Source organism: Amyelois transitella, chromosome 3 (assembly GCF_032362555.1).
Source record: "Amyelois transitella isolate CPQ chromosome 3, ilAmyTran1.1, whole genome shotgun sequence".
NCBI lineage: Eukaryota > Metazoa > Arthropoda > Insecta > Lepidoptera > Pyralidae > Amyelois > Amyelois transitella.
This window is the reverse complement of record NC_083506.1, coordinates 2,606,934-2,629,977: the sequence shown is the minus strand read 5'-3', so window position 1 is coordinate 2,629,977 and position 23,044 is coordinate 2,606,934. Positions and strand designations below refer to the sequence as shown.

Below are 23,044 nucleotides of genomic sequence, written 5' to 3'. Positions count from 1 at the left end.
GAAGTGCTTATGTTTTGGACATAAACTACGTTATTAGTATTCTTGTCATGAATATTCAGTGAACTAGTTTGAATGTGTGATTGAAGGATTGAAGTAGGACAAGATTTTACTAGAATAATCAGCATGGCGGCAAGAAATGGCAGATGGCTCACTCAGGTGAATTTCAAATTTTATTCTTTTGTTTAAATACAAACTATGTTATTAATTAGGACTTCTTGTCATGTAAATTATTTTTAATTTTTTTATTAATTTAGGCCCTGGACGAGAACAGGCCGAGACAGAGACGTTGGCCGGGCTGGCCTCGTTGAACTTTTAACAATCAAATTTCGAATGTCTAAAAAAGAGAGATGTTAGGAGTATGCGTAATCGTCGAATATGCATGAAAAGAGTAATGAGTGTGGAGGAAGCGGGAGAGGTCTGTAAGTATCGTAGCAAGTGGAAATCCATAGTTTCTGACTACCCCATTAGGAGACAGGTGTGATGGTATGTATGTATGTATGTCGTACCTTTCAATATAAGGTTACCTATAGATATCTTCTTTCTATGTTTCATCATCGTTTTATCTTCTATATAAAACTTAAGAAACTTACCAACGTATTAGTCCTGATTATGCATCTCTAGGAATCTCTTTTTATCTTCATCAATTGAATCTTAATTCTATGCAGGTAAGCATTTTTTATGTCTACCTGTTAAGGTGATACGTGTGATAATTATCTGATTTAATTACTTTCGAAGATCATAAATACAAGAAAAACATACATACATAAAATCACGCCTTTTCCCGGAGGGGTAGGCAGAGACTACATCTTTCCACATGCCACGATCTCTGCATACTTCTTTCGCTTCATCCACATTCATAACTCTCTTCATGCAAGCTCGGCCATTTCGGGTACTGATCTGATCTTCTGCCAGGACGTCCTTAATTTGATCGAGATACATAAAATTAATAAATCATAACAAAAAATAACAAATCGTAGTAAAATAAATAAATTCTTACCTAATACAGACGATTTGCGTTTTATATAATATGATCTAAGGTGTTATCAGTTACTGATAAGCGTCGATACGGATGTAGTCACCCTATCAATATAGAATATACGATAGTACAACATCGAAGTTAAGTGGACATACCTGTCTCAATAACACTCGCACGCGGGGAATGCATCAAAATTTTGTATCATAGAAATTTAAAGTATTTTTAGTGATTATGTTTATGGTGATTTTAGAAACCTGCTCAAAGGTATAATCGGATGTGCAGTGATAAAAAATAACATTTTGAGTGATTATTTGAAATGATGTACGCTGAAGACGCTTTGATTGCTCAAATAAATGGTGGATTCAATGTAAGTAAATCATATTTTCGGAGTTCGCCCACGATGCGTCCTCCATCAGGAGAAACGGTTTACCATGACCCAGGAGTGGGTAATAGTGGGTATGCTGTGTTAAATATAGGTACTAGCTGTGCCCGCGACTTTGTCTGCGTGGAATAGTTATTTTGGGCATTATTGAAGCCCTCAAGGTTGAATAATTTTCCCTGTTTTTTTTCACATGTTCCATTATTTCTTTGCTCCTTATAGTTGCAGCGTGATGTTATATATCCTAAAGCATTCCTCGATAAATGGTCTTTTCAACGCAAAAGATTTTTCAATTTGAACCAGTATTTTCTATGATTAGCGCGTTCAAACAAACAACCTCTTCAGCTTTATAATATGAAGATAAGTAGTGACTGCCCAACCTGACCAAGGTTAGTTTATGAGTTTAGTTTTTAGGTACTTAAATGTCCATACTTATGGGTAGGCCTGGTTGAGATTGTATTTGCTATAGGACTGTCTTTTAGTGGTAATTTTCATTTATGTTTATTTGTTATCAGTGTTCTTAAATGCCTACCCCTCCGGGAAAGAGGCGTGATTTTATGTATGTATGTTCTAAAATGCTCATGATGGTCTTTTCTTTCACATGACGATAGTTCTGGTTAGATCACCCATGCAGGGTTACTACGTATGTAGGTAAAGGCATAATGCGATCTACACGTTGTGTCTGATGCAACTGTATTTATTTACAATAGATGTGTTCCAAAGAATATGTAACTCTTTGCATTACACTTAATTACCAATAGATGCGTCATTGCAAATCAGTACCAACAGTAAAGAAATATTCTATTAGATAACGCTGCAGTGTAGTTTGTTCCGCCGGTTCTTCTACACATGAAGCGGCAGAAGATATAATTAGACTTCAGTCATGTTGACGTTAATAACTGATAACTTATTTTCAAATTTTGAAAATTATTCTATTCTACCTCCCAGCTTGGATTGTTATTGCACTGTGTGAATGGTATCCTTAGTCTTCACTAACGAATAAATCTCGTGTAAGTTTCCATGTGTGTTAGAATTGAAAAAAAAAACATAGTGTATGTCGACTCGTCCCGCGGAAATCGAAAAAGTCCATCAAAGAAGGCTTACATTATGTTTGTATGTATTTTTTTTTGTATACATATAGAAATCTTCGTTTAGGAACTTGCCACTATCTGAATCTAAATTTCATCATCAAACCATGCGGCTGACCATGGTTTTCCAGGCTTTTTAAGACGCATTGGAAGCGGTAGTAAACTTAGGTTTAAGTAATTTAATTGACGTCAACCAATGTTGTGAAATCAAAAGATTTGACTATTATTAAGCGATATGAAGTGTCTATCCCTATAGTAATGAATAAAAATTTTTGAATTTTGAATTTGCATTTTGAATTTTGAACTGTTGGTTATCAAAACCTCTTGCGATCGTCGACTCTGTCAACCCTGCATTTATACCTTTAAGACGTTATTTTTGTATGTAAGTATGTCATATTAATACATAGTTCGTCTCCATCTGGGTCAACGTTCTGTCCCTTCTATATGAACTTTGGTAGTTCTATAGTGAACAAGAAGTGAACAATTGTATTCCTGTGAGTAAACGTCACGTAGGTACCTATGGCCGTAGGGTCATCTTATTGACTAACCGGCATCATTGATATTTCCTGTTATACATCTTGGCTTCCAATAGAGATCGCTTTATTTGTAAATTGATGAGTCGATCTATTTTCGGTGATGTTTATTTGGTTAGGTATATATCTTCATACATACATGTAATCATGTGCCGTGTGGTTCCCGGCACCAATAAAAAAAAAGAATAGAACCACTCTCACCATCTCGTTCCCATGGATGTCGTAAAAGGCGACTAAGGGATAGGCTTATAAACGGGATTCTTTTAGGCGATGGGCTAGCCACCTGTCACTATTTTAATCTCAATTCCAACATAAAGCCAAACAGCTGAACGTGGCCTATCAGTCTTTTCAAGACTGTTGGCTCTGTCTACCCCGCAAGGGATATAGACGTGATTATATGTATGTATGTATGTATGTATACATGTAATCACATCTATATCCCTTGTGTGTTAGTCAGAGCCAACAGTCTTGAAAATACTGATAGGCCACGTTCAGCTGTTTGGCTTACACATAAAATTGAGATTCATATAAAGTGACAGGTTGCTAGCACGTTGCCAAAAAGAAGAATTTCAAGTTTATAAGTCTATCCCTTAGTCCCCTTTTACGACATCCATGGGAAAGAGATGGAGTGGTCCTATTCTTTTTTCTATTGGTGCCGGGAACCACACGGCACGCATTTTTTAAACCTAATGTACGAAATATATAAGTATAATATTTATGCGTGGAGTCTATGCATACCTAAAGTAGTTTTTGGTCCTTCTTGTTTTATGTACATATAGCGTCGAGTGGCAGAAGCATGGATTGGCACACTCACATATAACTTTATATAGCCTCTTCTGAGGCTATATAAAAGTTACGCGAAAAGCGGACGGAACCGCGGGCAACACCTTGTTTAAAAATACAACGAATAAAATAGTACTCTGACGAGTATGAAATCTTTTAAAAAAGAAAACAAAAAAGGTTAAATTTCCGTTAATAATTTCGTAAAGGCGCTTTTTATGGACATGTGATTTGACTTTTATGTGATGGGCTACCTGAACCTCAATTCCATCATTAAACCATCAATCTGACCTTGTCAGTCTTCATCAGTATTCAGTCTTTTCAAGACTGTGCGCTCTCTCTTATAGTCGTGCCTTACAGAAGATGTATTATAGTCGTAGCAAAACAAAGCGTGCGTTACTCCCACGCTGCTCCTTACGCGTATGGGGTCGATATCAAAACTACCGCGTAATTATAGGGCTTCCCTTCCGTTCTATGATTCCGTATAAATGCGCGACTGCTGACTGCCACGGTTCATCAACTGGAATTCGAATCATAGGGTCATTGGGCACTGAAAGTAGATACTGAGGCACAATCCACTTAAGCCATTTAGTAGTGTTAACCACTAATTTATAGGATTATGATCTTAATGAATTAAGATCAAAGAAATTTCACCATGATTGCAATTTCTACAACTATTGGATTACAAAAAAGAATAGGACCACTCCATCTCGTTCCCATGGATGGCTTACAAACTTGGGATTCTTTTTTAGGCGATGGGCTAACAACCTGTCACTATTTGAATTTCAATTCTACCATTAAGCCAAATATCTGAACGTGGCTATTCAGTCTTTTCAAGATTGTTGGCTCTGTCTGCCTCGCAATAGACGTGATCATATGTATATTTGCATGTATTGGATTACTGACGTCAATCATGCCTTCTTTTTCATGTGATTCCAATTCAGCTTCTGTTTTTTTTTACAGTGGAATAAGTGGGACCGCAAGTCAATAAGCAGTTAATAGTAATCGATACCTTTCATAGATCGTATAAAAACGAAATAGGATTAGAGCGTACCGTTAAGTGCTCGTATTTCACTCTTAGACACCAGTGTCGCTTCGTCGTTTTGTTGTAACGTACACCAGAGTTCGCAGGAGTTCCCGAAACGACAATCGGAAATAATCTTTGTATTCTGCCAATTCATTAAACTGTGTCAAGATTTAAGTCACCATGTTTTGGGTAAGTTTGCTAATCTAGATCTGTGAATCTCAGTGTGACACGTGATTACGAAACTCCTAATAAGATATGCGTCGTACCTGACTAAGTCGAGGAGCCTTGACGAAACTTTATCCGAGATTTAGTGGCTGATCAGGAGCAAGGCCGCCAAGGGCCAGGCGGCTGGACGCGGCGCTCGCGGCAGTCGGCGGCCCGCAGTCGACCCACCACCATGCCCGACGAGGAGCCCCCCCTGCCACCCCCGTCGCCCGCCCCGCCGCGCCCTGGCCCTCACTCGCGCCTCCGCCGCACGCTACACACGCTGCGCTCTCCGTTCCGCTCCGGCTCGCCCTTCCACTTCGGCCCGATCAAGCGCGCAAGCTCCAATAAGTCCGTTGTCTCAGACGGCGAACTCACGCGCGACGAACGCACGATGCGCAAACGTAACAAGAAGCACCGCGACTCCGCCAGCGACGCCTCCCCCAGTCATGACGGCTCGCCAAAACACGATAAGAAAAAGAAAGAAGGCGGCCTGCTCCGACGCATGGGGAGCATCGGCAAACGCCGTGCCGAAGAATCCACTCCGCCTTCATCGCATTCTGCGACACCTGATACCACAGTAGATCATTCGCCCACGCCGCCACCTGAAGGGGCAAAACTGACGTCACAAAATACATTAGAAATGTCGATAGATCATACACTATCAGAGCCTTCGACGGCAGAATTGACGCCGGCGCCCACCCCAGAACCTACACCTGAGCCGACACCAACTCCGCCCGTAAGTCCGATTGCGGTCGAACACCCCGTGGCTACGCGGCCTTTCACGAAAGCTGCGTGGAAACGTAATAGCGAACCGGAAATGGAAAAACCCGTAGGGGAGCCCAGTCCCGAAAACGCGTTGCGCCGCCGCATCGCTTTCGTTGCACAAGCATCCGCGTGTTTATCCGAGGATCACGATGACGGGGAGAAGGGTGGGGATGAAGTGGGGTCACTGGAAGAGGCGGTGGCGCTCGCCCGCGTGCGTCTCGGGCCGCATGCGGCGCCCTCGCCATCACAGTCGCGCGACAACGACACGGAAGAGGAGGGGTACGCGGACACGATGCCGGCGTACGGAGACCTGATCGACGCGGACACCAAGCCCGGGAACAGCGAGGCTCCGGTGAGTTGTGGTCGGGGCGCGTGCGCGGCGCCGCCGGCTCAGTGGCTGAAGGCGCTCCGAGCGATGCGCGCGCGCCATGACCTTCGAAGAGAGCGGTGACGAGTGCTACTTGACAGTGTGCGAGTGTTGCGGCTTCAGCACCGAGACGTCTGTGTTTCTCTCAGTACGTTTTATTTCACGATAGTTTTCAGCGGGCGACGCGATGCCATTCGTGAGTACAAATCACTCGGCTTCGCTTGGTATTTCACTGCATTTTGGTTTGTGACAAACCTTTTGTTTGTGCAAGTGCACGGTAATTATTTAGCGATAGCGTGTAAATTATGAACTTCTATTGTTCTCTTCGCGTTCAAGAGTAACAGATGTCTCGAGTGGTGTAATAACTGAAAATTTTATTATTTCAAGTAGGTAAACCATGTTCTTGCACAATTTAATGTAGGTAACCAACACGTGTATTTATTTTTTTCCGACTGTTGCTTGTTGTGGAATGTTTTTAATTTCCATAAAAATCAGTTTATTAATGATAAAAATCCGGTTCATCTATTTTGAAACCCCTAAATTCCGTCATGCATATGCAACAAGTTTAATATGCGACCTTCTTTAATATTATGCCTATTTCCTTAATTTATTTCAATCAAAGACACTATTTACTTAAGTGTCGAGGACAATTTACTGCCCTGATCAAATTTAATAGATCCACATTCAAATAGTTCCCACAGAGGTTTGACATGTTTTTCGACATTTCTGGTAGTTAATTATGACTATAATCACTATTTAATACAAGCGACCCCCTGTACGAAGATAGATTACTTATTCAGTTCTTTTGTAAGTTTTCTTTGTTTTTTTGTTATTTTCTTATCTACATCCGAAGTATTTGCATGTTACGCATGGTTCAAGTTTCATAACTATTAAGTTGTAATTTAACTTTTTATACCCAAGTAGACAAATTCTTATTTATACTTTCTACTTATACTATACTTTCTTGCCTTGTTTTTCTTATTATTATTTTTCTTATAAATTATAAATTAGGACTGACACCAGCAGTTAAGACCAGTTCCAAACGAACCAAAACAAAGTTGTTAATAGTTGAACTCATTAAATTCGGAATGTGACTATAGTGGCAAATTTATACTTATCTCATGTATGTAAGATTACTATAAAGATTCAAGTGATGGGTATGACACCAATTAGCTGTCATATTGTATCTCTTATCGTTTTTGACAGCTGAAGAAACGTGTAGAAAATTGAAAAAAATCCAAGAAGATTACACGTAATTCCTAAAGATTCAAGTACATTAAGGCATTTCTGTGGGCTAATATTATTACAATTTCTTCTATGGTAGAACATCCGTTACTGAAGTGGGCCAGTTCAATTTGGCTGTTATTGATTTTGGAAAAGAAATAACTTTCGCTATAATATAATGTTAATTTATACATTAATTGGATTTTAATTGTGTAGCTTTCTGTATATGCGTTTGTAACCAATCAAGTTGTCGAATAAAAGTGCACGATGCACAAAGAGGCCATGGTTCAAATCCTACCGTGGTTATGTATGATTCGTTTCTGAGTTATGTTAGTTACATTAGGTTGGTTTTTAACCGATGCTTTTAAGGCGAGGAAAACGTGGGCAATCTTGTACAGTTAGACAATTGGAATTCATACAAATTTTTCGTGTTTTTAGTAAGTTTCTATCTAAAGGGTAGGTAAAATTAATTAATTCATAGATAATTAATACTATATGTGATTGGAGCCCCTTAGTAAATACCCGTTAGTTAATGAACTAAGCTATGTATTAGGTACCTAATTAATGCACTAAACGTAACTTTTGTGGAAAAGTTTGAAACGAATTATGCTTTTTTTCGGGAAAGAGGCATGATTTTATGTATGTATGTATGTATGTAACTTTTGTCTAAAGTGCAGGTTTTATTCATAAATAAAAAGCGTTAATAAAGTCTTATTAAAAAAAAAAACTAGTTATTAATAGCTTTTTGGTGACGTGACGTGCAATTATTTTAATTAAGAAGAAAGGTAATTACAAATTATAACGATTTTTTGTGGTTTGTTCAATCAATTTTACTAATTCTGTTAATAGTTCCTTCGGTTATTTCTTTAAATTAATATAAAATTACTGATAATTTGCAATATTTGCGTTAGAAGGTTTTGATTTATAAATAACTAGCGACTCGTCCCAGCTTTCCACGGGTGGCATTTATAGATACGAGTATATAATATTTCCTTCGAAAACAAACAGGAACAAAATTCGTTCATAACTTGCCGAGATTAGAGCATACATACAGATAGAAAATACGGGGACTTTATTAGTGACTAGAGTAGCGTACCCGTAGACTACTAAGGAAACATGCTCAATTTCAAATCTCCAGAACCAGCGGTTTGGGAGCATCCCAATAGATTAGTAGAGAATGATAGATCAGTCACCTTTACGTTTTAAATTAATATAGATTTCCTGAGTTGATGGTGATAACTCTTATAGATAGATAGACTCTTTATTGCACCATAAGAAAAAGAAAAAAAAACCCATGTAATGAGGTACAAAGGCGGACTTATCGCTAAAGCAATCTCTTCCAGTCAACCTTAGGGTGGGAACATTATATCAATCTTTACCAAAAAAGTGAGGTTATACTTCCTCTTTTCTGTGCTAGGGGTTTCGACACACATTTTTTGTTACACTTAGAATTGTTTTGCTAACCTTGGTATGGATTTTCACTGATCTAAGTTGCCATATCATAATTGAATTCGAAAGTACTTAGGGCGTTATTCACGAAGTTTGTTATGACATATGCCTTAACAAATAATTGATCGAGATCGGAAACAAAGTAATTCTAGAAGTTAAGTAATATTTCTTATTAAAGTTCGTTGAATGGATCTGCTGGTCTGTATTCTGTAATACTGTTAGTTCGCACGTGCACAAATACACATGAAATGATTTTTTGACCAGTATTTGTAACTGCTACCGAAACTACATGTAATGCTAATGCATAATCTGAATTTCGTACGTCTGCACTCTTGTTGTTTTAACATTTGTTTTTCTCTTCGCTAGTTATGTGTAATTTAAAGTATATTGTTTGCATCCCCTTCCCCCTTTTCTTATCATTCTTGTATTATCACCATCAATTCCTTGTTTAAGTGTAAGTGTGCTCGAATTTCCGACATTCTCATCACTACACTCTTCATTTATTCATTTATTTAGAAATCTACTTACAGCTGTAGCTATATATAACAATTTAATAGTTACTAGTATATTAGTCACATCACCATCTATTCCTTGTATAAGTTTAACTATGTGTTCGAAATTTAAATTTTGATGCATGTTTCTGATTGTACCCTCCACTACTATCCTTCAGGGCACCGGGCCCGCATTCTGACCTTTCTACTTCACTTTAATAACCAGTTGTCGGCCGCGAACTTAGACCTCGCGATTAGTAGGTATAATTTTTTACATAATTGTGAATATCTGAAAAACAACTTAACCGATTTTGATTCTCTGGAAATTAAATTTTATTGATAGAATCTACATATACTTAAAATTTTAGTTTATTCAGACGAACGGTTATCGCTTAACAAACATACAAACGAAAAAAGTTAAGTATTTTTCGCCCCAATTTGAACGGTAATAACTATAATTTCCAAATCTAAAAATTACAATGGAAAATGACCTCGACAATGTTAGAAAGTCAGTATATCACATTCCGTGGCGATAATCATTCGCGGTCTTGTCTCCAGTATTCGCTGAGGCCGCCAACCGAGCGTTTCTGTCACCCGATACAGCGGCTTGACTTACCACAGCCTCGCGGTTCCAACGGTTGTGCAATGTCCATTCTAGTGTCGATAACTGCCACTCACTATGTCCTGCTCGATTTAAATTTAGAACTGTTTTTTTTAATTTTCGTAATCTTTTTTGTCGCTGACTGTCACCTCGCTCTTAACTGTAATCGTTGATAGGATACCTAATTACAGCCAGTATGTAAATTTAACTATTGACTTGGTCTGATTTATTTTTCGCGATTTGGGATAAAAATAATCTTTGGCGTTTCAGTTTCATACGCCTATTTAAAGTATCTCTTTATTTTAACTTTGTGCATAATTTCGTGCATTGTGCGTTTACGCTTTCGTTGGTACAGAAAGTGGGACAACTTCATAATTTTGTATATCTTATTGTTACTGACAATTAAAAATATTATCTCTTGAGATAAGTAGGTACGATGAACGGACTTGATTATGAATGATGTCGATTAGGCCTATATTAATTAGTGGATCAAGCTCTTAAATTTAAAAGATGAGCATTGAGGTGACCGCGAAAATGCCTTGTTGATAACCTTTTCCACGTGGTTTTACTAGCCGTAGCGTCCGTCGGTTAAAAAAACAGTCGTCTTAATATGTTTATATGTAGGTATTACCTACATAAGACATTTTACTCTGAATTTATTTATCATCATAAAAATGAAATGTAAAATGTTTATCATGAAGGTACGAGTATTTCATTTTACCATAACGACACAGACTGATTAATGGTGACCTTCCAGCTGGTTTTCAAGAAGATCAATCTTGAATAAAGTCATTTTTAATTTATTTATAATATTTTTCTATGGCTAACTCACTTAACGACTAGGTATTATGATTTCCATGGAACTTAATCCTGAAGACGTTTTAAATAAATAATCGGGTTTCAACGCACAGCAATAATAATATCTGTTAGATTTAGGCAAGGGAAAAATAAATATTTACATTCAAACACTTATCTTTTTTGCATTTATCGGAAAATTACAGGGATAAATAAAAACTTACAACAACATACTTTATGAACTTATTTGTTGGCTAAGCTTTAATGTTTTGTTTTGTAATTATATATATTCTTACCCTAAGTCAGGTCACACAGACATACGTGTCGTAGTCATTATAAATACCTAAACAATACTTATTGTATTTCCGTAAATGCAAAAAAAATATGTTTTCTTACGACCTCCTAATACCTATTTCTAATGTTACACGGCTACAAGTCATGTAAAGACATAATTTGGAAGTTAATTATCATCGTAAAAGTCCACGATTTATTTGAACAATTACCATAATATAAGCCCGCCTTTATTCAATTTCTTTTAGGACGAGAACTTTTGCAGTTTATGCAAATAAACAATAAGTTAGTATTTTGTATGGAATATACCAGTTTGTTGGCCACATTAAGGAGCGAACATGATAAATACTCAATCGTTATCAGGTGGCCGATAAGACTGTTTGTACCACTTGAGGTTACTTCATAAATAGCCGGCCATCGGAAGAGTACGATACATCTATCTTGTGTCCTGGCTGTGGAACTTTATTCCTTTGACAAGATTATTAATAAAATTGATGAAACTCTGTGGTTTATTTTTTAAAAAGTGACTTATTTTTGAGCGCGACATTGTTTTTTTTTAGAAGTACCTAAATCATTTTAAATTTGAATTGAGAAAATGTGCGCGTTTCCTTGAGATTGATGTCTTGTGCGATGTGGGACATTTTAATCGATAATATTTTGTTTTGTTATCGTGATAAACTTTATTGGACTTATTTTTGTGTTTCTTGACATAGTATATCAGGAATAAATTTCTGAGTTGAATGAAGATGTCGCCTAAGCCGAAACATAATACAAGCGTGAGTATGAACAAACAAAAATCTTTCTTAGGCAAAATAAGTACCTAAGTATATATTTACTAACATATCTACCTTATTTGATGTCTAAAATAGTTAATTTAAAAAAAAAAACCTATTTTTGTTTTGATGATAACTCATTTTGGGTAAGTAATAAATAATTTTGAATGATAAATAAAAATCTGTATTGATTGTTAAAAATATCTTTACATCGCATACAGCACGTCTCTTCTTATCACTATTTATCAGAAAATAGGTACTACGCCGCCTTCAGAAGAGGCGCCTTCCGTTTGTATTAGTATCACATCGGTAATCTATACTCGTAAGTACCTCCTGTTGAATCCTCAGCTGAATCATTTTTTATTCATATTGATATGATTTACCTGTTACAAACTAGCTAAATGCCGTAACTTTGTCTGCAAAGTTTTGTTCCCACAAAAATCAAAGGACACTCATGTTTTCTTAGTGTCTTTCCAAAAATTTGTGAGAAACGAATTAAAAGAAATATGACATTTCAGTTTTAAACGAACAATAGTTTGTATTACCGGTCATTAGTTTATTTTATTTCCGTCATTAGTATCGTTGTATTTTATTACAAATATGGTGAAATTACTTATTATACTTATTTACAAAACGTCAAAAACGCACAACTTTCATTTTTTATTAAAACAGCGTGTAGGTAGTTTAAAATTCCACTCTACTTTTTTTTAACGAAGAAACGTAATTAACTCATGAATGAGTTTGGCTCACATTAAATTACACACGCGTAGGTACTCGTTTTTTCAATTTGACGAAACATTTAACAAATTGAGTCATTGATGAACTAGTAAAGTGGTTCACCTGAATGATATCATCGTAAACAATTTTGTATGCCTAAACCTAAGAACTTAAAAGATAATTAAATTGATAATTAAAACTAACGAAGCCGCATATCTTTTGTTAAAAAGATGGTGGCTGGTTTTCATTTTTAGGGTAACTGAGATGGTGATCTCAACATAATTATCAGTCATTTGAAATGTTTGTTTATAACTTATAAGGTATGAACAAATTTAATTAATACATAGGTGTTTATTTATTCAAACTGTTTCAAATTCAATATTTTATTAATTACTATGGGATATGATGTCCCATAGTAATGAAAAAAATATTGAAGTTTCACAACATTGGTTGACGTCAAATAAATTACTGTAACTAAGTTTACTGCCGCTTCCAAAGCGTCAGCAGCATTTTCATAAAAATTATACTTGTTATCCGACTGTTTGGGAACCAACAATTTTTATTTATGAACACACTGAGAAAAACTATGAATGGGACGACTAGGCTAAGGAAGAAGATGAACTTGCATTCAAGGAGCGTTCTGCAGAATTAATTGACTTTTATTGCCAGTAATCATCTTGTTAGTCGTCAATATGTCATTTGCAAACTGCAACTCACAATTATTCTAGAATAGCTTGTACCCGCATATCCTATACACGTTTATCGCAAATGTGATATTTGGCTGTATAAGACTGTATAGTTTTTAGCGGAATTAACGACAACCGCACTTATAAGTGTTCATTTTTTATTATTTTATATTTTAAATACAAAATATCCCATAATACGAGGAACATAAGTAGCTAGCACAATCTGTGTGACTTGTCTTTTTTTAAACCATAATTCATAAGGTCTTTTGTAAGAATTTAAAAGTATTATATTTACCCGATTTCTTGTTTTAATCTACAATGAAAGACTGATTTTCCATTTATCTAATAAGTAACAAACAGAATATTTTCTTTTTATGTTTTCTTTTTGATTTCTTAATTTCTTGAAATAAAGTCATAATGGACATACGAGTACTATATAACCTAGAACCCAAGCAAGCCTTTTCTAAAACGTAGTCAATAAGAGCATTGCACGAATAGCAATATGCGCTGATAATTTTATAACCTCATATAAGTATATTTACCTTTCGAGTATGCTAAATAAGATAACTTATTTAGGTAATGTTAATTAATTAAATGCTACCATTTAAAATTTAAGAAATTATGAAGACATTATTCCATATTTGAATCGGATCAGTATTTTTTCAAACTTTAAGATTTTAGCCGTTACATCCAAACTAAGTACTTTTGTATCCTATTCAAGGAAAAAAAATAAATAAAATAAAACAAATTCTCCATACCGCCACCTCGTAAGTTTATAAACAAATTCCCATGGAGGCATTATATTAAAACTAACTCATTTGTTCCAGTCTAATTCCTCCCCGAGCGCTGAGCGACGGGAGCATTTATACAAGATCCTGGTCATCGGGGAGTTGGGGACGGGGAAGACGTCCATCATCAAGAGATACGTGCACCAGTTCTTCAGTCAGCATTACAGGGCCACTATAGGCGTGGATTTCGCTCTGAAAGTACTGAATTGGGACGCGAACACTATCATACGCTTGCAGTTATGGGATATCGCAGGTATTTGAGCAAAGAAATTACATTCTGCTAAGGCTTCATATCTTTCCCGTGGCTGTCTTAAAAGGCGACTAAGGGAAACGCTAATAAACTTGGGTTTCTTCATGTAAGCGATTGGCTTGCGACATGACACTAATTGAATCACAATTCCATCATTTAGCCATACAGGTGAACCTTTCAGTCTTTTCAAGACCGTTGGCTCTGTCTACCCCGCAAGGGATATATTGTATTATGTATTTTAAGTATATTGAATTATTCAGAATCTTATCAAAGTAATGGTATTTGGGCATATAGTCATTTCAATTGAATGCTTATCACTACCAGTATAGCGTATTACGTGTATGTACTTGTAACATAAGAACTCAAATACCTGAGTAGGTAATGTTTTTTTAATGTGTATATTAACGCTACGCGCGTTAACCGCTACCGTAATTACTTAATATTTTTACTGAAATATTGCAAACAGATATATCAGTTATTATATACTTTGCCTCTGCTTTATGTACACAACGCAGAAATGTATTTTTTATTATTATTGTCTTAGGCAATTACAAAAAGGTTTATAATTATATTGCACCTCTTTTATTTTTTTGTTCTATCGTCAATTGTCATTCTACATCTGTCATTAATATTTTACAGTCAGTAATTTGCTCTAGCGTTGATTTTATTGTTTTTGCATCTAAATATTGATTAATAATAATAAACAATCATGCATGAAATCGAAGAGATGTCTTTAGACTTCGCACGCATGTTTTTCATCATAATTTTAGTGCTTTGTTTGTTTTGTATGACGTTATTGTACTCTGTGAGCGTGTGAATTTAAGGTATACAATCAAAATAAACTACATTATTTGAAGGCTTTGAAGGATTTATCACTATTTTAAATTTATTCACTTGTTATTAATTTATATGACCTAACTAAAATCACACGATGTTCGTTTTGTTCTAATTGGCAATGTGTAATTTCTATCCTTTACCTAAACTCGCGGATCATTCATAAGTCATTTACCGTCAGTCGTTTAGCGAACCAAATTACCTTGTGCCATTTGTGGTTCCCTGAACTTCAGTTCAGGGCCATTCCATATCTTTATCATGGATATTTTAAAAGGTTAGCGTGCAAATGTTACCATAGTCCAATAATTATGTGTTTGATTCACCTCGAGTGATCAGACTGATGATGCTTCATGTAATCATCTGACTTATCCATCCAGGATAATAGCCTTTATTCTATCTCGTCCTACCAGTAGTTCGATAGTCGAACTATTTGGAAATGCGGATTTTATTCCAAATAGAACTACTGTGATCATAATGGTGTAGTCTAGGTATGGTCAGATAAAATTAATCTATCGCCGTTAGGGGTCAGTTTTATCTGCTTCGAAGTACATTTCATTCCTCGTGGAAAGACGTAATCTCTGCCTATCCCTCCGGGAAAGAGGCGTGATTTTATGTATGTACTAGCTGTGCCCGCGACTTCGTCCGCGTGGAATAGTTATTTTGGGCATCATTGAAGCCCACAAGGAGGAATAATTTTCCCCGTATTTTTTACATTTTCCACTATTTCGCTCCTTATAATTCCAGAGTAATGATAAATAAAGCCTAAAGCCTTCCTCGATAAATGGTCTATTAAACACAAAAGGAATTTTTCAATTCGTACCAGAAGTTCCTGAGATTAGCGCGTTCAAACAAACAAACAAACTCTTCAGCTTTATAATATTAGTATAGATGTATGTAACTCTCCACAGGTCAGGAGCGTTTCGGCAACATGACCAGGGTGTACTACAAGGAGGCGGTGGGCGCGTTCATAGTGTTCGACGTGTCTCGCGTGGCCACATTCGACGCGGTGGTCAAGTGGAAGAATGACCTGGACGCGAAGGTCCAATTGCCGGACGGGTCGCCAATACCGTGCATACTGTTGGCTAATAAGGTAACCAGACTATTGATAGTTTCAAAAATCTCGTTAGGTCTCATTATCTTTCTACTCTTTCCTAAGTATATGTTATTTTTATGTATTTATCTGTATTTATGCGTATTTGTATGTATTATATATAGATATATATTATGTATGTATTTTATTATGTTCAAACATTTATTTTTCTTGCTCTGCGCCAACGCCAATCTCCTGTTTGATTTCCTTCCACCCAAAGGTTGACTGGAAGAGATTGCTTTAGCGATAAGTCCGCCTTTGTACCATATATGTCTGCTTTGTGTTGTTTTGTATGTTTTACTCTTATGGTGCAATAAAGAATTTTATCTATCTATCTAATAAGGTAAGTTACGTGACGAGGACAACTAGTCCTGATTTTTAATTTTTGACGAAATGAAACTCTGGACTCGATAAATAGATGTGTATTCGAAAAAACGTTCAAAAAAGGTGGGAAGGTTTGTTTTTTTTTTACATTGGAAATTGCGCACAGATAATTAATTGGCGCAAACATTACGTTTTTGTACTAGAGTGAACGAAGATTTTGCTGTAACGCAATCCACGCTCAGTTATATGCCAATACATATATCTATAACTAGAGGCCGCCCGCTACTTCGTCCACGTGGTAACCTAGTCATAACGTAATATTCAATCCCGCGGGAACTCCGGGATAAAAAGGAGCCTATATGATATTCTGGGTCTTCAGCTACCTACATACCAAATTTCATCGTGATCGGGTCAGAAGCTTTTGCGTGAATGAGTAACAAACATCCATACTGACTTACTCACAAACTTTCAAAAAAATAAATAATATTAGTATTTTTTATTATTTAAATTTCGTCCACATTTCTTTTCTAAGTTTAGATAATTGTGAAGATGACGTCATTGAAGAAAATGATGCAGTGCAGTTTGTTACCGCTCCTTCTGCACTGACGCTTTGGAAGCGGCAGTAAACTTAGTTTTAAGTTATTTATTTGACGTCATCCAATGCTGTGAAACTAAAAGACATGACAATTATATTAAAATGTCTTATCATCCCATAATAATGAATTTGAATCTGAACTAAAATTTACGCGGGCATCCTATAGTGCTTTATATGTCGTTGTAACTTCCAGTTATAATATTGTAAAGATTTTCTAATTTTCAATATTTCGATGTCTATGGATTTTTTTTTTAAAACGTTGCAGCCTTTTTAATTTCCTCTGTCATTCCAGTGTGACCAACAAAAGGAGGGCATAGTGAACTCTCCCGCCAAAATGGACGAGTACTGCCGGGAGAAGGGCTTCGCTGGATGGTTCGAGACCTCCGCCAAGGAGAACATCAATATAGAGGAGGCGGCTAGATCGTTAGTCAATAAGGTTAGATATCTCTCTCTCTCTCTCTCTCTCTCTCATTGTTGAAGTTACTCCAGTTAATATCCTTGCGAGTATTTTATTAATCCTTTTTGAGGTTGTCTTTGTTTTTAATATCCATACATATAGTCACGTCTATATCTTTTACGGGGTAGACAGAGCTAACGGTCTTAAAAAGACTGATAGGCCACGTTCAGCGCTGTTTGGCTTAATGATAGAATTGAGATTCATTTGGTGACAGGTTGCTTGCCTATCGCCTAAAAGGAGAATCCTAAGTTCATACGCTTATCCCTTACATATAACTAGTATTTACAGAAAAACATCACCTTACCTACATATTGCATGGCCCGTTAATTGTTACTATGGTCGTTAGGGTCATCTGCAGACTTACTCCAGGGTCGATGTCAGATAACAATTATGTATAAAATGAGACGATTTGATACACTACCGTTAACATTGTTAACCTCCGACAGATAATAGGAGTGGAAATCTTAGGTACTTAAATAAAATACATACATAGGGGGAAGTCCCCCAGTGGCGGACACCTAAGGTTATTTCAAAATAAAACATAAAATATTTAAGGAATGTTTATAAAATTATGACTTATATTAGATAACAAAGTTAGAAATCAAATTAATTTAACAAAAATGCAACCTCTGCTAAAACATAATGAATACTATCAAACAAACTTTGGTAACAAAAAACATAATTTTAAAAAGTGGCACCTAGAACCGGACGAATATTTGTGCACGCAACTGACACCAGTTTCATCACAGTTATAAATTCTTGAGGGTGTGAATGTTGTACTGTTTCATCAGCTTTTCAAGGTTGTCGTAGAAGAGATCCACGCGTGGTTTGTTAAATCCTACGGGGCGCATCATGCTTGTCGATTCCGGTGTTCTCAACGAAATGTCAGAATGCCTTTTCATGAAGTCGTAATTTTTTATTGCGACTTTTATTTTTTATTTATCAGCACTGCCTTTTTCTTTATTAAATCGATGAGGAATCTTCATGACTTCAGCTAAGTCGTATGCTAATTTTAGAAACTTCTTTTTCATGAGCGGCATGCATCTATTTGATAAATCTTTAATGTGGTCCACCAAGACTTCTTCATACTCTGCTGAGAAGGTGTTAGTGAATCTACCTAATTTTTTGTTTTTTTTTTTCTTCTCGATTTAGGGCCTTTATTTAATGTATAGTGCTTTTAGGAATATTGTATCGCATTGCAGCTTGTCATACACTCAGTTCTTTTGACATAACTTTATCAATAGCAGTTTGTAAGCTCTGTGGATCCCAGGATCCTTTCTTTTTCTTCTCTTCCATTTTAACTATCTTCTTTCTTTTATACTCTAAAACAAAATTAAATAATTAGAATAAAATACGTAATTTCTTACAAGAAATATCAATATGTTTACTGTCCGGCACTAAGGGACGACTTAGTGTCCGGTGCTAAGGGACACACATTTTCGTTTATTAGATGGTACCTACTAAAATTGTTTAAAAGATGTAATAATATTCTACCATTTTACGGATAACAATCGAGTACTGATTTTATCTTTGAATACCACTCAAATGTTAATGCATAAATATACTAGAATAACTTACATTGATATTTAGGTGACGCCGTGATTTCGAGCCTAAAACAGCAAATGGTTACTCCTGCCGCGGCCGTGTGCGTCGCTGGCGAGGCACGGCGCGTGATCTTGTACCTGTATGCCCCAGCACCCCTTTCACTTGTATTTTGAATCGAACTGATTTGTACTCGCTTGAATAGTACGAGTGTCCGGCGCTAGCTGCCGTCCGGCGTTACGGGACTTCCCCCTATATCGGCCTCTGTGGCGCAGCGGTAATACGCTTAGCTGTGACAACGGAGGTCCCGGGTTCGAATCCCGGTCAGGGCATGATGAGAAAAGAACTTTCCCTGATTGGTCTGGGACTTGTATGTTTATCTAACTATTTATTATAAAATATAGTATCGTTGAGTTAGTATCTCGTAACACAAGTCTCGAACTTACTTCGAGGCTAACTCAATCTGTGTAATTTGTCCCGTATATATTTATTTATTTATTAATATCTGACTTTTTATTTTCAACATACATACACTTATAGTAATATTGGTATTTTGTTAACATGTTATGGTAATCAAGGGAAAGGTTAATAATCGTGGGATTCTCTGTTTTGGGCGATGGACCAACCTTTTCACTTAGTATTTGAATCTTATTTATTTATATAATCACGTCTATATACCTTGCGGGGTAGACAGAGCCAGCAGTCTTGAAAGACTGATGCAGACTGAGACCAAGTTCAGCTGTTAGGCTTAATGATTTGTACTAAGTAGTTGACTGTCATTCTATCAATAAGCTATACAACTGATCGTAACCTTTCATTCTTTTCAAGACTGTTGGCTCTGTCTACCCCGTATAATATAAAGATGTTCTTTCATGTATATCTATTGTGTATGAGCAGATTTGCCGAAATTTTCATGACTGCATGTCCAAAATACCTAGGAAAATATAGTTGGACACAAACAATCGTCGTTACAAACAAATAAAACATGATTTTTTATTTGAACACAAGTAAACTTAATTTAACTAGAAACCTTACATTTTCCCAGATAACTTAAACTGAGTAAATATGTCGAATGCAGTAATTTTTGTATTAATTAAAACTCTAACTGGTGTTCCATCGGATCGTACCATAAATCCAAATCCATTAACTTATTCTGGGAACCAGTTTCGGCTAGATTCGGTTTTATTGGATCTTGAAGTGTTTTATCTCGTCTAATTTATGGAATAGTCGTCCGTGTGGACATTACTAGAAAGTGGCCCATGTTCGTCTTAGTTTTTTTTTCTATGGTGTATTGCTATCTATTTTGTTATGGTTTTTTCCGTATGGTCGAGTATCGATTTTTAGTATAGAATGCGGGATAATATTATTCAAGAATATACTATGCTGCCGGCATTAAAGCCTGTATATTTTGAGAACTCTGAGTGCACCTCTAGAGCACTTAGAGCAACTTTAATATGCCTAATTTTAAAAATAAAAAAAGGCAATGATTTTTGACCGACATATCAACGCATAGTCAGCGTTAATATGTCGGTCAATCAGTACATACACACATACATATGATTACGTCTTACGTTACGTTTACGTTGTAGACAGTATGTTTTTTATAGTACCTATTCATGAAGACGAATTTGACGTTGCAAGTGTTTGTTTTGATACCATCATATCACATTTTGTCGCATCATGCATCTCATTGTTGACTTTCATTCTTTAATACGACAGGCAGATAATTACTGAAAGTTTTGGAGATTTGTAGATAGCATTATCAAATTACATCGGAGACATATAGTGACATACATTTCGTACAACGGCCCCTGGAATGAACACTAACAAGTCTTATACGGCAATGATAAGATAGTCATTATGTTTGTACTTACGTGTATTATTTAATATGACTATATTTAATTAACGAGAAGGCCCGAAAAAGTTATATACTTTTCGTGAAAAAAAAACTATATTTCAGAGTAAAATAAACGAATCAAAAAATTAAGCCATTAACCTAAGGCTTCGGGTATCGTGACTGTTGTAATAGATAGAAAAGTGATATGTAAAAGCATTGTTTTCTGGTTTTTTTTTCAGATTCTGCTAAATGACAAACTCCTACAAAGTAACGACAGCAAAGATTCCGAGCGGTTCGCGCTTGACCACAAAATCGCTAACGGCGAGAACAGCCGCGCCGGAGGCAGCAAGGCGTGCTCGTGCTGACCCATCCTCACCCTGGACAATGCTTACCATGAGCCTTCGAGGCTGGTCTGACGGCAATGACAAATGTTGGGCACAAGGGCTTACGTCGAAGCGCTTTGATGATGAGATTTGAGTCCAAAATTATGTTCGAATTTTTAATTTTTATAGAAAGGTTGATTCGGTGTTCATTTTGTGTCGATTCGTCCTATTGTGTGAAAATGAATATATTTTAATTAAAATCAAATTGTAAGAAAAAAATGATTTCAAAGATTCTATTTTTATTTTTAAATAATTACTTCTATTTTGGTTAATTGTGAAAAGGATAATAAAAATTTATTTCAAATTAACTTAAAAAAATGCTTACTACTTAAATAAAAATCCATTTCTGTACCATACTGTTAATTATTCTATCGTCTTTTACCTCTTCTGAAAATGTTCATTAAGTAATTTATGTTCTTGACTTTAAATACAAAAAATAAAAACCAAGAAAGTAAAAATGATTATTGGAAATTATAAGAAATTTTTATAGTTAGAAAAAGTTATGAATAGGACGAACAGTCATAGGGTGAATACGGAATAGTCCGTTGATCGTTATTACTATAATAATTAGTTGCGTTGTAAACCATTTTTTTTTTGCTGTTTCAGACTCTTTTTAAAATATTTTTTTTTTGCTGATTCAGACTCTTTCTTTATTGTTAGTTATATGATTAAATTACAAAAGTAAGTTTGAAGTTTCTTTGTCAGTTTGGATTTTTTTTTTAGATTTGAAACTCTTACTTTTTCTCTTCAAAATTCTTATGTAAAAATCTTACTGTCCATTTTTTCGCTTTTAATTTTTTTTTATTATAGTGATATTTCGTAGACATACATATAAAAAGATTAAATAAAAAGCTATTGTAATGTAAATTTTTAAAGATCCGCCCAAAATATTTATAGAGTTATCAGTCATTGACAACAAACATTATTTTTTAAAGCGAAACCATGAAATGAACTATCATCTGTTCTTATATTGACTGAAGCTTTTTTTATTAAACCCTTGAGCGAAGGTAAAGAAAAGTTACTTTACTAGTGTAATAGTAATATTCAAATATTGTGTACAAAACTTCTCAAATGTTAAGTCGTCATAGTCCGATCAAGAGATTTATTATTATATTTTGGTACAAAGCGGGAAAAAATACTAACATTATATTGAAAACATGGCCACTATTTTGCAAGTTAATTTTTTTTTAGCGTAGAATGTTTTCTTTTGATTTAAATTACGAAATGTTTCAAAATGTAATCACAGAATGTATCAAAATACAGACTTTAATTTTTCCGCCTTATTTAATGCATAAAAATATATCTACATATGTTTGACAAAAAAATTTATTGACAAAGTTGTTTTAATTAACATTTATAAACTTGAACAAATTTTTGAACAATAACTGATGTAATATTTGATTGACAAGCGATTCCGCAAAAAAAGTTTTTTAAGATTGAAATTTTGTTTTGTTTGTTTGTTTGTTTGTAAACTCTTTATTGCACATAAAAATAAATATAACAAAAATAAATTTGTTATGATTTTTCCAAAATGATTGAAGTTGATGTGTTATTTTTATAACTTGAAGATATGTTATCGTTATCAGGGAATCGTCTAGTGCCATCCCGGCTAAAGTCATAATGATATAGGTATAATTATAAGTACCTAATTATAATTTGTAATTTTATGATGCCGTTGTAATTTGTTTAAGTATTATCTACTTACTACATGAGAGAGTGAATGTTATGTACATTTAATAAAATATTTACTGAAATTATTTTTTACTATTCAATATTCCTTGTCCTCACTTTTCAT

General features: G+C 35.4%; 1 protein-coding gene across 3 annotated transcripts; it reads left to right on the top strand.

Moving 5' to 3' along the window:
* LOC106133497 (ras-related protein Rab-32) lies at positions 1-21,860 on the top strand. 3 transcript variants are annotated; one of them, XM_013333243.2, is made up of 5 exons: positions 1-156; positions 13,977-14,190; positions 15,930-16,111; positions 17,323-17,466; positions 21,106-21,860. In XM_013333243.2, the coding sequence occupies exons 1-5, from the start codon at positions 124-126 to the stop codon at positions 21,229-21,231; spliced, it is 699 nt and encodes a 232-aa protein (XP_013188697.1). In that variant the 5' UTR covers positions 1-123; the 3' UTR covers positions 21,232-21,860. The 3 variants fall into 3 exon arrangements, with proteins under 3 accessions (XP_013188697.1, XP_013188695.1, XP_013188696.1); XM_013333241.2 differs by lacking the exon at positions 1-156 and adding an exon at positions 1,094-1,343; XM_013333242.2 differs by lacking the exon at positions 1-156 and adding an exon at positions 11,370-11,749.
* The last annotated feature ends 1,184 nt before the right edge of the window (positions 21,861-23,044 follow it).

Excerpts from the sequence above, each read along its gene's own strand:
- LOC106133497 (XM_013333241.2), top strand. The coding sequence starts at position 1,293 with ATGATGTACGCTGAAGACGCTTTGATTGCTCAAATAAATGGTGGATTC. Across the intron at positions 1,344-13,976 it reads AAATAAATGGTGGATTCAAT|TCTAATTCCTCCCCGAGCGC; the intron begins GTAAGTAAATCA and ends CATTTGTTCCAG. Across the intron at positions 17,467-21,105 it reads CTAGATCGTTAGTCAATAAG|ATTCTGCTAAATGACAAACT; the intron begins GTTAGATATCTC and ends TTTTTTTTTCAG.